Source organism: Phyllostomus discolor, chromosome 4 (assembly GCF_004126475.2).
Source record: "Phyllostomus discolor isolate MPI-MPIP mPhyDis1 chromosome 4, mPhyDis1.pri.v3, whole genome shotgun sequence".
Lineage (NCBI taxonomy): Eukaryota > Metazoa > Chordata > Mammalia > Chiroptera > Phyllostomidae > Phyllostomus > Phyllostomus discolor.
The window spans coordinates 47,608,077-47,622,966 of record NC_040906.2 but is presented as its reverse complement, the minus strand read 5'-3'; the positions used below and the strand labels follow the sequence as shown (position 1 = coordinate 47,622,966).

The 14,890-nt window shown below is 31.5% G+C and overlaps 1 protein-coding gene across 3 annotated transcripts in view; it reads left to right on the top strand.

The window, feature by feature from the left end:
- MTX2 (metaxin 2) overlaps window positions 1-12,364 on the top strand; it is a 61,400-nt gene extending 49,036 nt beyond the window's left edge. Inside the window, exons 5-10 of one of the 3 annotated variants that reach the window (XR_004902599.1) lie at window positions 2,485-2,561; window positions 3,837-3,929; window positions 4,425-4,463; window positions 4,850-4,975; window positions 6,020-6,128; window positions 11,897-11,967. Coding sequence is in view for 2 of the 3 variants with exons in the window: in XM_028509806.2 (XP_028365607.1) it covers window positions 2,485-2,561; window positions 3,837-3,929; window positions 4,425-4,463; window positions 4,850-4,975; window positions 6,052-6,128; window positions 11,897-12,080 (596 nt within the window). In the remaining variant the exon portion in view is untranslated. Of the gene's footprint in view, window positions 1-2,484; window positions 2,562-3,836; window positions 3,930-4,424; window positions 4,464-4,849; window positions 4,976-6,019; window positions 6,129-11,896 lie in introns of all 3 variants that reach the window. The other 2 variants (XM_028509806.2, XM_036023257.1) reach the window with 2 other exon arrangements.
- Window positions 12,365-14,890: the final 2,526 nt, after the last annotated feature.

The following is a 14,890-nucleotide window of genomic DNA, read 5'->3' as shown; positions in this document are numbered from 1 at the left end:
CAACTATAAACCTACTTTTGCCCTACCCTGTATTTATACGTTTATGAATATACATTTTAAGACATTTACATGAGATAATTTCTAGAATTATAAACATAGATATTTTAGATTCTTGAAGGTCATTAATTGACTCATTTTATGTTAATTTTATACATAGGTTTTATAAACTTCACTGAATTCTGGAGAAATGAATTGTGTTGGTTCCATCTATCTTTTTCCTCTGTGTAGTCATACAAAGAGTGTACATACAAATACATATAAAATGGTTAGTAATCTAATACTGAAGTTGATCTCTTAGGCAAATAAGGAGAAGCCATATCTACCTGTTTCCTAAAATGACTATACTAAAGTATCACCTAGGTAGATATGTTATTTTATAGATAATAAAAGACAAACAGATACATATTGTAAAGACTATAATAATACATATTCATCATAGGAGGGATCTTCTAGGTAGATGAAGATGGCACTTTCTATTAAGAAATTTAAATGTTATATCTCTAGATGTATTCTCTTTCATCATATGATTTGGAGTGATCAGGGGAATGTGTTACATTTTATTTGTTTATTTGACCTTGTGGAAAAATTTTTAAGCAAAGAGCATCATGGAATAGTCAGAAGACTGCTTGGCTAAGTTTTTAGGAAATTTTTACTCTAATCTTTCTGTGACTTTGTCACATATTAACAGTTTCTTTGGGAAATTTGACTTCTCTTTTTTAAGCACTAGTGATTTCATCTGTAATGTGAGGTGGTTGGATTAGATGACATCCAACGTCTTTTCTTTTTCTAATATTCTCGAAATCTACACACTTGCTTGGCAACATCTTCTTGCTTTCTTTAGAAATAAAAGTTCTGAAAATGATTTTTCTGCCTCAAGTGATTATTCTGCCTATTCGTTTTCTTTTATAACCTTTGGTTGGTGCCAGAGAATAACTGTCTTACTGTGCTTTTGCCTGATAATAAGGATATGATGTTGGCTCCACTTTTAGTCAGGCAGGTAACAGGAAGCATTATTCACTTCTAATTTGTTGTCTTTTGTATATCTCTCTAGATTCAGAGGTATATAATTGCTCCGTTGACTACCAACACTACTTCCCTGTTTCAGAACCTACAGTGCTCAAAGTATTTTTAAAAAAAGAAATAAAATGGGACCTCTTTCTTCCAAGAACCACAAACTAGTTATTGAAAATGAGAAATATACTTTGCTCTCAGAATGTTACATCCCAGAAATACCCTTCAATCTGGGTATTCATTAATAAATAGTTTTCATTTTCAGATTATTTTATGTTGGAGGACCTGAACTTTTTCTAGCAGTGTAGTAGTTACAAAGATTTTATCCCAAGTTAAAAAACAATGCTTGCACATATAAGAATTTTTTTTTATTTACTGCAAGATTTATAATAGTAGAAGAAAAGAATGTGGAATTCAGTGTTTCTGTATTGGTAACATGGATGTGGATATGTCTTCTAAATACATCTATTGAGTTGTTGTGTTCCAAAAGGCCTGGCTTTCCTTTGTAGTGTGTTATCCTATGGATGCAGATGAGGCTTTTGTTGGTGCTCTGCATCTCATCCATTACCCTCAGGCTGACTGAGCCAGAGAGGAGTGAATGTATTGAAAAGGACCATGAAGAAGCCTGCTGTTAATGTGAACTCTATTTGAACTAGGCCTGACAGCAAGGTTTATTATCTAGTTTTGGGGGTAAACTTTATTTCTATTTAGAGACTATTTTGTTCTCATCATCTCTCATAATTCCATCAACTATTAGTATTTATAGGAATGAACTAATTTTTAATGTGGTGTTTATCAATATTTAGAGAAGCCAGTTTTTATAAGCATCCTACTTGTTCTTTTGTCCCCCATGTTGGGAACATACTTTGTATTATACTTCATAAACTAGCATACCTTCAAGGATTGTTAATTCTCTTCCTGATATTTCTGATTCAGAGCCATTTATTAATATATCATTATGTGCTTAAAATATTGACCTTAATGAGGATCTGAGACTTGGAAGTAGAAGATGTGGAAAGAAATCTTCTTAAATGTAATTTTAAATATGGATTGATTCATTATACTCCAAAGAGAAGACCCAGTTGAATTTCTTTGAAATCTATCAGTGGTCATGAACCAGTGTCTAGGCTTGGTTTATGTAATTTGAATAAATAATATTTACAGCTATATAGTGATTTGTAAGTGTTAGCTCTGAAAAGGGAATACTGTGGTCTGTTATTTTACATAAGTGAGAACTCTGGAAATGAATAATTCAAATTGTTCTTTTTTCTTTCATTTTAAAATTAGTCAATATTTAGTGTTTAAAAATTTATAGAATTTAACATCCACATTTAACTGTAATTTTCAGAAGTTAGAGTGTTGTGAAACTCTGTGTTAATGAAACATATCCCAGTTTTGTGTTGATTTCCTATGTTTATTAGTACAACCTTTAACTTATTAAAAGTGTTTTCTCACGTTTTTTTTCCTCAACAGGTAAAGTACCATTTATTCATGTAGGAAATCAAGTAGTATCAGAACTTGGTCCAATAGTCCAATTTGTTAAAGCCAAGGTAATAAAAAAGATATTAAATGCATTTGATCACAGCCACTCTTAAATAAGTCAGTCATTCATCATTCTTTAGCACGACTTAACATTTACATTGATTTTAACCTGGTTTTTAAAAGTGCCAATATAAACTACTGGAGAAATATTTCTAAAATGTTATTTTTTTAAAGATACTGCAAATCAATGGCCAAAGGGTAATTTGATCTTTATAAAATGGTAGATAATTTTTTAACTTATGAGAATTTTGTTCATAAATGAAAACTGTTAGGTTGTTAAAAAAATGTCAACCTTTGAGAAGGGAGACATAGGCTCTGTTAGAAGTCAGATGTATTAATTTATCCATTTGAATTATTCAGTTTAGATTTTAATAGTTATTAAAGGGCAGCCTCATTAACATTTTGGGGAAAATTCTTCAAGACTTTCTTTTCTCTTTGTATACATAGAAAAGCATAGATCATATTATTTTTAGTTATTTTGTAACCTGCCTTTTAAAATCATCAATATGTTTGGAAATTCTTCCATGTTAATGACTATATACACACACACATACACATACATACATATATATAAATATTTATGTATAAATTACCCTTTTAAATTATGTAGTATTCTATTATATGGATGTATTATAACTTATTAAGTCTTTATTGATAGACACTTAAGTTGTTGCAAGTTGTTGCCAATTTTTGGTTGTTAGTGCTAAGATAAATATTCCTGTATATACCTTTGTACACTTGTCAGATTATTTCCTTAGGATAAATTCTTAAGAGATATTGTGATGTTATAGGGTATGCATTTTTAAAATCTTAAAACAGGTTGCCAGATTGAATTAAATGTTATACCATTTTATGTATTCACTTATTACTATAGTGTATTAGAATTTAAAAATTAGTATCTATTTCCCTATACCTTTGTTTATTTTTGACCACTTTATAAGTAACATATGTCAATCTTTTGGCATTTATTAGTAATAAGGTTACTTAAAATAACAAAGTTTACTGACCATTCTTGTTTTCTTTTGTGAAATAATTGATAATGTAATTTTATCCATTGAAAGCATTATTTTTATAATTGTACATACTGCTTATTAATATTTTGTGTCAAGAGAATATTAACTATTTTTTCGTATAAAATAATTATCTTTTTGAAGGCAGTTTAGAAATTAATCTATTGAACATTTGCAGCAAAAAGACTGATGCTATATTCCTTGGTAGTAAGATAACTGAAAGTTTTTGTATATTTAATATGATACTCTTGAATTTTTTTAAATTCCCTTTAGGGCCATTCTCTTAGTGATGGGCTGGATGAAGTCCAAAAAGCAGAAATGAAAGCCTACATGGAATTAGTCAACAATATGCTGTTGACTGCAGAGGTATACTAGAAAACAATAGGTCTTGAAAATAAGCTTGTTTTTTAGTAAAAGATAATCTTTTCTTATGGGTTATTTTAAAGTTCTTGAGAAATAGGAAAATAGTCAAGCTGTTCTTGGGCTAGGATGCTCACCCAAATTATTTGATCATTATCTTTGAACAGAATGCCTGATAGTTTCAGTTCTAATTTTTCTGTTTGTAAAAAGGAGTGATTCTTGCCTACTTACTTTACTTCAGCATGTGAAGTTTACTTAAATAATAGTTATAAAATACTTTAATGGTATTTAGAGATGTACTATATGAATAAAAAATGTTATCAAGTACTACTATCAAATTTAATAATTATATATAACAACAGTAGTGAAGGAAAAAACCCTCATACATATGTCTTTTATAAAGTTGTCTTATTAAAAATCATCATGGCAAGAAATAACTTTCTTTTTACCCATTTTCTCTTTGGTATTCTAAAGTTTAGTGACTGTTTCTTTTGTTCCTAGTTGTATCTTCAGTGGTGTGATGAAGCTACAGTAGGGGAGGTGAGTGGTTCTGCAGCATTTATCTTAATTAAAATTTAATGAGAAAACACATTTGCTCAGAATTGTAAGTCCCTGCTCATAAATGAAACATTGTGGGTTTATACCATTAGTGATATAGTTTTTCACTTACTTTAATTTTGCTTGCACATACATTTTAGGGAAGCTATGTGTCATTGTTTGATATAAATGGTTGCAAAGTACATAAAAGTTTATATATTTTTAAAGGGAATGTTTTAAAATTTTAATTTTTCAGCTTATGAGCTCTGTATTTTTTCAGATTGTTCTATTTGTGTTGTCTGACAATTTATTTCCCTGAAATTCTATTTGTAAAAAGAGTCTTTGTTTTTAGAAAGAATCACATTTTTAACAAAATCTTTTTGCTTTAGATCACACATGCTAGGTATGGATCTCCTTACCCTTGGCCCCTGAACCACATTTTGGCCTATCAGAAACAGTGGGAAGTCAAACGCAAGATGAAAGCCATTGGATGGGGTAACAAGACTCTGGACCAGGTCAGTTCAGACTGAAGTTCTCAGAACTCTTAATGCATTTAAGATAAACCTTTAATGCATTAGAAATTAATTTTTTAAATATTGATAGTACTTTAAAAAATCCCAACATAATAAAAAACTAACAAAACAGTTGCCCTCATTTTCTTTGACATGCAATAGTTTTCTTTTATAAAAATCACATGTTATTGTAAAACAAATTATATAATAGAGAAAAGTCTAAAAAGGAAATAAAAATTGCCTGAAATCCTTCCACCTAGAAATTGCCACAGTTAACTATTTGGAGAACATTTTTCTGGATGTCTCTTAATAACATTTTCCTTAAATAGGATCATATTATACCTGCCACTCTATTACCTGATGTATTCAACAATACATTGCGGGTATCTTGTATGCCAATAAATATTGATCTGCAGCATTAGGGCTTTAAAAAAACCCTGTTAAATACAGTGCTTAATATATCTCTTTTTTTGTTGTTCTTAAATTTACTGAAGTAGCAAGATTGAAAAATAAAAATCCTGTCAAGGTCATGAGCTTGTACAGCATTAGACTACTTAGTGTCTCTTTTCCACAGCCACCCCTAGTGCTAGGCAGCCAACTCACTTCTGCGCGCCATTACCCACAAGGGGGGTTGGGTAAATGAATAGGGCTGGAGTAAATAAAAGCCATCTCCTCTAGTGGGAACACAGCTGAAATGCTTTGTTCATGGTGGGTCAGCAGTGTCATCTTTAATAGGCAGGTTTTTAAAAAATACATGTAAAGTCATTTGAGTATATGGGTTCAGGGAAACAGTTTTTGTAGGGAGTGAAATGTTGAGGTAAAAACTTTCTTGATAATAATCCTTATAAGTAACTTAATTGTACTTGCATTTAAAGGAAATTAGCTCTCGGTACTTTTCTTCATATTTATTTTATAGAAAGTATTATTTATGTTATATGTGACCTGTAGTCTGACTTAAATACATTGTAAAAAATTACCTAAACTTATATTTTTGTTGTAAGTTGTAATATAACTTGTTTTAGACACGTTACTGTTTTGCTAATTTAGATGTTTTCCTTTGGGGTCTGTGGCTGTGTCAGGTCCTAGAAGACGTGGACCAGTGCTGTCAGGCGCTTTCCCAGAGGCTGGGAACACAACCATATTTCTTCAATAAGCAGTAAGAAATTTTAGTTTTTAAAGTTAGTTTCTTTCCTATATTGTTAAGTTACAAACTTGTTTTATCATAGAGGAATTGTTTAATCAAGAAATGTTTGTGAAAAGATTTAGTTATATTTAAACTTATTTTTTTCCTTTATTAAACATTTAGCACCTCTTAGGTATCAGGCGTAGTGCTAGACTCTGGGAGACTAAGGTTTCTAAAATGTGTTTTTGCCATTAAGAATTTCTCTGAAGGAAAAATATGTAAACCAGTCATTAGTGTACCACGGGATAGAGGTTCTCCTAGAGGTAGTTCAAGGTGCTATGTAGGGAAATATGACACCTTGATTAACAGAATTCTAAACTTGCAAAGTACTATTAGAATGTGAAGTGTAACTACACTTGTCTGTATAGGGTGATGCCCTAGGGACTAGAAAAGCGAACACAACCAAACAATAAAAAATAATATTGGGTGGACAAGCATGATCATGAGCTTATCTTTTAAAAGTTAGTGAAAATATTTGTAAAGCACAGAAATGAATATAAATGATATAGATTAAATATTTATGTACATAGGTTAATTTATGTTTCACTAAGACAGATTTTATTTTTTTGGTAATTTGGAAAGGAATAGTATAGGCAAAGAATGAATTTTTTTATTTTAAAGTGATAATTTTAGTGTGTCAAAATCAGCTATCCTGTGATCCAGTGTAAGATAGGCTTAAATTAGCATTGAATCTCAGTGGTTTGCTTAAAAATTTTAACCTTTTTTTTTTGCTTTTTAATAAAATATTTTGCTTTTAAATTGATAATTTTTATAAAGCTTTTTTTGCTATTATTTATTATATATCTTTATAGGCATTCGTCTTCTATAGCCACATCCAACATCATTTTGTAGAGAGATTAACATTTGTAGCAAAAATGACTGATAGGTTGGAATGTTTAAGTTATATTAGTCTATACTATGTGTAATTGATAGGAAAATAAAATTGAAGTCTGTTGATCTCTCGAGATAGGTCATAGAGTTCAAAAGCTCTGTGAGTTGAAAGCTCAGGAACGTGTTTTATTGTTTGAAGTGCATCATTCTATGTTAGGAGTTAGTTTTGTTATACACGCTACCTTCATGGGAAGCCAGCAGAATAAAACTAACTTATTTTTCTTATTTAAATTCAGTGTCAAAGTAACGTTTGACATGTGATTTAGTGGAAATATTAAAATATTTTTTCTTTATAAGGGTACAATTATATTTAAACTTGTAATGAAAAATTAAAAATCTAGAATGGTTACAAAACTATAATTCCCTATTCAGAAACTGTTTAATTGATATTAAGATGTAGGTTTTGGCAATAATTTTATCTTATATGAAACCTAGATAAACAGTTTTCCTAAAGTTATGACTAATGAATGGAATAGATTGTTTTTAATTTTACCCAATTGTTCATTAATATTAGCATGCAAGTAAACAATTTAGGAAAAAGTAACTTGGTATTTTCACTTTGTTGTGGCAGAATTTTTCTCATTCTTTTATCTGAGGCAGGAGTGTTTGTTTTGTGAGACATGACACCTCAGTGAAAAGAGCACTGGCTCAAGTCAAGACAGATGATATGGGATTCCAAGTCAGAGGCCCTGACTTCTGTCCTTGGCTCTAGCATATACCAAACTACGGCAGGTTACTCTATGTTTCTGTGTGTCCTCCCTTTACCCTCTTAAACTAGAATCAGTTTTTCTCCTAGCTTCTCTGCCTACGGGGGATGTTGAGAGGGCTTATGAAAGAAACCCTCTAGCTTCACTTCATGGGAGAAAGGGAAAAAGTGGTGGGGGGATGTCTTGTAGCAAGAACAGTAATTGAGAAAAGAGGATAAAGCTAAACAGTGGACCAGTAAAAGAACAATACATTTTAAAAATATTAGAAATAATAGAAGGTAGATACTAAAATATTTGGCCTTTGTTTCCTTCAAAATATATAGTATTGGTAGCTTTTAAGTATTAAATCATATTTCAGAAATGCAACAAAAGCAAAACGTATACTGTGCTATCTTGCTGATATGTGATATCTAGTAAGACACCTACACAAAGACTACTAAGTCATTTTTTCCCTTCAAGTATAGAGTTGGAATGAAAAAATAAAACTTTTCTTAAAGTGATATTTCTGTGTGACCTTTTTAATAAAGGGGAAGAAAGAATAGAAAAATATATTTTCTAAATATAATTAGAATAGAAAGAGTTACAGTATTCTAAAGCATTTATGAGCTTCTCACAGGTCTGTGTTTTCCAGACAGAACCTGTTACCTAGAAGAAGCCTAAACCTTGATTAAAACTAGGTTAGGTTGAATGACAACTTGGAAAAGGAGTTAAAAAATACTGCTAGTAACTATTAAGTAAGTGGGAAAATTTGCAAAGATACCTTCATATATAGATGGAAAAGTATATTGAAGATGAAAAATTTCAGGGAGGAATAGGATTTTATTGAGGTTTATTCAATTAAGAAATCACCAGTTAAGAAAATTAATGGGAAATAGTTAAAAAATATCCAAAGGCAAAATATGGAAAACTTTGATGGCAAGTTAAAAAATATCCAAAGGCAAAATATGGAAAACTTTGATGGCAAGGGGCTAGATTTACAAACTTGAATGACATTCCTAAAGATTAGTAGCCAGGATGTAAATAAAGGATATGTATATTATTTCTAGTAGTATGAAGACACAACAGGTTAGTAGTGTAATTAGAAAAAAGATTAGGGAACAGTTGGACAAAATTAATATTTTTGAAACTAGACTGACTGTGAAGGGTCAGAAGGAAAAAATATGGGATTATAATAAAGCAAAAATGAGTGCAAAGAGATTTTTAATGGGAAAGGTTAGGAAAACATTCACATTTACAGCATTGTTTTTATTTTAATATTCACATGAAAGAATAGATAATGAATAAAAATGTGGAAGGAATGATAATTCAAGATAAGAAGACAACAAATTGCTTTGGATTTTAAAAACATATTTGTCACCCTGGAATATTTATCTAATAAAAAGTCGATAAAGAGCCCTGGCTGGTGTGGCTCAGTTGGTTTGGTTGGGCATACGAAAAGTCACTGGTTCGACACCTGTGCAGAGCACATGCCTGGGTTGCCAGTTCAGTGCCCCGTCAGAGCAAGTGAAAGAGGCAACTGATACTCCTCTCTCACATCAGTGTTGCTTTCCCTCTTTTTCTCCCTCCATCCCCTTCTCTCTAGAATCAGTAAAAGAAAAAAAAATGTTTTTAAAGTGTATAAAGATAAATGCAACAATAGTATATATGAAAGATGTTAAAAGTCTTAGGGGAAGAGTTGCTATCAATATCGAAGTCACAATCCACTAGCTACTTAGTAAGGAGAAGGGTGGAATTGTTATATTTTCTCCCCAGGTGGTATAGGAAAGGTAATTAAAACTGGAAGTACTTAAAGATCTTGGCTTGATTAAACAATTCAGTTGAAATATTGGGTCAGGTGTGTTGTTTTGTGCTTGTTTTGCATCAGTTGCAAATATTTTTCTGAGTTGATTGCTTTTTTTTAAGTCAGGTTTGTTATAGTCTAATTGACATATAGTAAAATTGACACTTTAATGTGTATAGGTCTGTGAGTTTTAGCAATAGTATATAATTGTGTTAACTACTACCATAGGAAAGACTTGAGGTAATTGGTAACTTATATGTATGTCAGAGTCAATATATATAAGTAGCCGAGATTTGTAAGGATGAAAACAAATATGCATTAAAATTTGTGTGTGTGTTTTGGTCAACTTTGTATATTGTATTCTGTTCCCTGTTAGATGTTCTGAAGTAACTGCCACAAAGCTGCTACCTTAAGTTACTTTAGATCAGTTTTGTATGCTTGTTTCCTATATGCAATTCAGCACTGTTGGGTTATGTGGATGTATATTTGCAGCGAATAACATTATGACCACTTCAGGGGCACTCCTAGGTCACTCTAGGTTACAGGTACATGTATACTTGAACTCATGCAGTGCCTTCACTTACTGAGAAAGGATGCCCATCTACACTGTTGGAAGTCGCATCAGGGAATATATTGACCTTTAGTCCAAGAAGCAAAGGGTACTTAACCCTAAAAGAAGGATTAGGGAAATAAATTCTGCATTGGTGTGGTAAGATTTATCTTTTAAGAAATTTGTTTAGGGATATGGTAGAATTGGTGTTTATATTACTTCTCACAGAATGCCTCAGCTCTCCATTTATCCACCTTATACATCCTTGGTTCTTTTCAGGGATCCATTTGTTATTGATAGTTTAGTGATAGGGTCCTGGTGCTATTAAGTCCAAGGACACTTTTGACTTTTTTAAACTATCCCTTTGTCTGCCTTTTTAAACATGGCCATAGACTGTATTTCTGACTTTGATGAAAACTTCATAAATGTGTCAAAAGAAAGAGAAGGCTTTGAAAGATAAGTATTGAAAAATTAAGTATTCTTAATTGTGAATAAGTATTATTGAAAAAGTAAGTATTCTACACACCTTAGGCAGGATGCTTTCTTTTCTGTTTCATTTATTTATTCAGCAAATACAGATTCAGTTCCTTAGATATTTTGCTAAGAACTGGGAATTTAAAGATATGTGCAGTGTTACCTTTAAATAGTTTGGAGTATAAAGGGGGTGGGGATAGTTAAATAAACACAGTTGCAGTGTGGTATGAGAAGTACATCACCTTTTATTGATTTGTTTAATGTGTGACTCTGGAGTTTAGGGGAAAGCCTAGGACTAGAAATAAATATCTGGGAATTAGTGGATGAAGAGGTATTTAAAGCTATGGAACTGCATCAGTTCATTCATCAGTAGTGATCAAGGCCACACAGCCAGTAAGTGGCAGCAGTAGGATTCACACCTAGATTTGATGGATCCCCAGATTTGTTCTGCCAAACAGGATTACTGTGGCATATTTTCATTCACATGGGCTAACACATGTTTTCTTTAAAGCTTATTACCATAGACCTAACAACAGTAATTAGTTCCTAATTATGAGAGATTTTCTCCTTTTTTGTAATATTTATTGTACTAGCAATTATTTTAATGTACTATAGATTGGTGATGCCCCATTTATAGATCATTAGTAGTGAGGTAGACAAATTTCACATTTTTGTCAGTAATACATAATTAGAGGGAAAAATTCTAGACAAGTTTTTATTGAAGCCATCTTCATGATTATGTCTCTTTTAGAAAGCTGTTACTTTAAAAGAGGTCAAATTCAAATGAAATCATATTGTAATCATTTTTATAATATATGAGTGTGTAATCAGGTATAGTTGTGTTGCCCAGCACCACAGCAAAATCCTCTGTGCTTAGATAACATTTTGTTTATGTGTTGATTAAAACACTTACTAAGTTGTATTGTGTTAATCTATGTTTTGTGTCAATGTCTGAGAATATGGTGTTTTTATATCCAGCATCTGGCACAGTTTCTGGCACATTAGAGACTTTCTGTATTTATTTAGTGAACAAATTAATGAATATCAAATTAATGAAATTAATATGATCGATTATACCAATATTATTTTAAGACATTTAATAATACTACTGCTTCAAAAAGCAAGTCACACAACCAGCAATTAATAGTTTAAAATACTTTTTTCAAATCTTATAAAAAACTATATAAGTTAATAAATTCTATCAAGTTGGGGTAGGATTTATTTCTTTCTGTGATTTTTTTCTTTTAAATAGATGAATAAATGTTGTTAAAAATGGTATAGATCCCACCATACAAGTTGTATACTGTTTACGTTACTCTCATTTCTACTTTGGTTCTAGGCCTACTGAACTAGACGCACTGGTATTTGGCCATCTGTACACTATTCTGACCACACAGCTGACCAATGATGAACTTTCTGAGAAGGTGAAAAACTATAGCAACCTTCTTGCTTTTTGTAGAAGAATTGAACAGCACTTTTTTGAAGATCGTGGTAAAGGCAGCTCATCTATCAGATTGTCTTAGAGTTATGTGTTAATTTAGTTATTATTATACAAAATTTAACTTTTGAGATATGTGTTACTTGAATGACATAATAATGGTATCAGAATTTTAAAACCAAAACACTGCTTCTTGAAACCTCAAAAACAAGTTATATAGTGTATCTTATACATGTACTTTATACTGTTGTTTATGTGTACACACTGAAATAATTCTGAATGATTTCATTTGATATGTTGAATTCTGTATCTTGAAATTTTTGTTTTCTTGAAATGTATGCATATAAAAATAAACCCTTAACAACTGTATGGCTGGTATATTTACTTCATCTTTCTGAAAGCCACTCTCTGAGCTTTATATACATGGAATGAACAGTGTCTTTTCTAAGGTAACTAATTTTTATTCCTACTCCCAAGGTTACTTCACTAGATACATGGTAAACCTAGTCATAGGAAAAATGTTCTTAACACATATGCTCTTGGAAAATGAGACTACAAAGTGACAAAAATGATTACAAGGTGATTAAATCTTACAGATTATCACTTAAGAGCATTCTTCATATCTAAACTTGATTGAATGTAAAAACATTACATCAGAGCAACTGTAATTTACATTTGATAAAGGGAAAGTTTCAAGGACCTTATTCTTTGAAACTTTTTATTTTGAGACAAAACTATTTTATTTATTTTTTAAATATATTCTATTGATTATGCTATTACAGTTGTCCCATGTTCCCCCCTTTATTACCCTCCCCCCCGCACCCCGCTCCCACCTCCAGTATCCCTCCCCCCTCTTCTTAGTTCATATTCATGGGTCATACAAATAAGTTCTTTAGCTTCTGCATTTCCTATACTATTCTTAACTTCCCTCTGTCTATTTTGTACCTACTGTTTATGCTTCTTATTCCCTGTACCTTTTTCCCCATTCTCCCCCTGCCCCTTCCCCACTGATAACCCTCCATGTGATCTCCATTTCTGTGATTCTGTTTTTGTTCTTCCAGGTTCAGTTGTTGATAGTTGTGAGTTTGTTATCATTTTACTGTTCATATTTTTTATCTTTTTCTTAGATAAGTCCCTTAACATTTCATAAAATAAGGGCTTGGTGATGATGAACTCCTTTAACTTGACCTTATCTGGGAAGCACTTTATCTGCCCTCCCATTCTAAATGAAGGCTTTGCTGGATAGAGTAGTCTTGGATGTAGGTCCTTGCCTTTCATGACTTTGAATACTTCTTTCTAGCCCCTGAGACAAGAATATTTTAATAATGTTGTTTTATTCCTTTTGTGAGAAAGAGAGGATAGTTTTTACAGAAGTATCAATAAGAGTTTATATATAAACAATAAAGATTATATGTTGTGTCTCTTTCAAATTTTCTAGTATTTTATATAAAACCAGGGATTCTATAAAGAGTCAGATATAAAAATAATTTCTTGAAAATGTTTAGAATAATAGTACTTCTATATTTTCTTTCTAGGTACCAAGCATTTTTAACTCATTTGATCCTTACAAAACAATGCAAAGGTTTTTATCCCCAGTTTTGCAGAAGAGGAAATGGAGACAGAAAGGGTAAAATTCCTTGTCTGAGGCCATAGAGTTGCAAGTGGTAGAGTTGGGATTCAAATCCAACTCAGGTGCAGTCTGGCACCTGTTTGGCTTTTAAGGAACACTGTACTTTTTTTTAAGATTATAAATTATCCCATAACAGGGGCATTTTATGTTCTCCTTAGTCTAGATCCCACATAAACTTTGGGTCCTCTCTTTGGACTACAGTTTTGATTTACTATAGCATTCCTGAGCTAATTTTGTAATCTGTATTATTATTATTATTATTATTAAAATAAAAAATTTCAAATTACTTGTGTTTTGTACAATTTTTATTGCAGGCTTTTTCTGTATATATTTTTGTACTTGTTTTGTACTTAATGATGCTTTCTAAAAAATATTTTACCACAATGCTCATTTAATTGAAGAAGTAAAATCTAGACTTTTTTCTTGAGTGTTTTGGATCTAAAGATATTACAACATGGTTGGTGACATTTTAATCTTCATTATTACAACAGGCTATATTCTTTAATATGAGGAACATTGGGAGACAATGGTTGTTTATTCCAAGTTGAGATATTTACTGTTATTTAAGACTATATGTCTGTGGATCTTTCTCAGAGAGGTCTAGTTTCTCTCGTGTTGTGTGAATGAATGACCATCAAAACAATGCATTAGAAAATAGAAACCTTGACATCTTATTATGGTAATTCCGTCACCTGCTTTTTATCTCTTAAATTTTGGTTTGTGAAGTCACAGTAGCTAAAAATTTTCACTGAAAAACTATAGAATGCTGACCAAAGAATTAAATGTTGTTTTGCTGTGAGTGTACTGAATTCTTTTTAAGATTTATTTATTTATTTTTAGAGAGGAAGAGAGGGAGAGAAACATCAGTGCATGGTTGCCTTTCACGCGCCCCCTACTGGGGACCTGGCCCTCAACCCAGGCATGTGCCCTGACTGGGAATCAAACTGGCGACCCTTTGGTTTGCAGCTGGCACTAATACAGTATCTAATATATAAACTAATATATCATTAGTTATAAGATATATTAGTTTATATATTAGACAAGTAGATACTGTATTAGGTACTCTCAATCCAGGAAAAGTAGAAGTTATGAAATGTCAATTTGAGAGATTTACTGATAATGTCTTAATACTTTTTGGATGAACAGGTGAGGAGTAGTATTTTTCTAACTTATATGCACGATTGTTATGTAATGAGAATGGGTAAAATGTGGCTGTACATTGAGATATTTCAAGATATACTACACTTCTAAAGTAAAATTTCAGA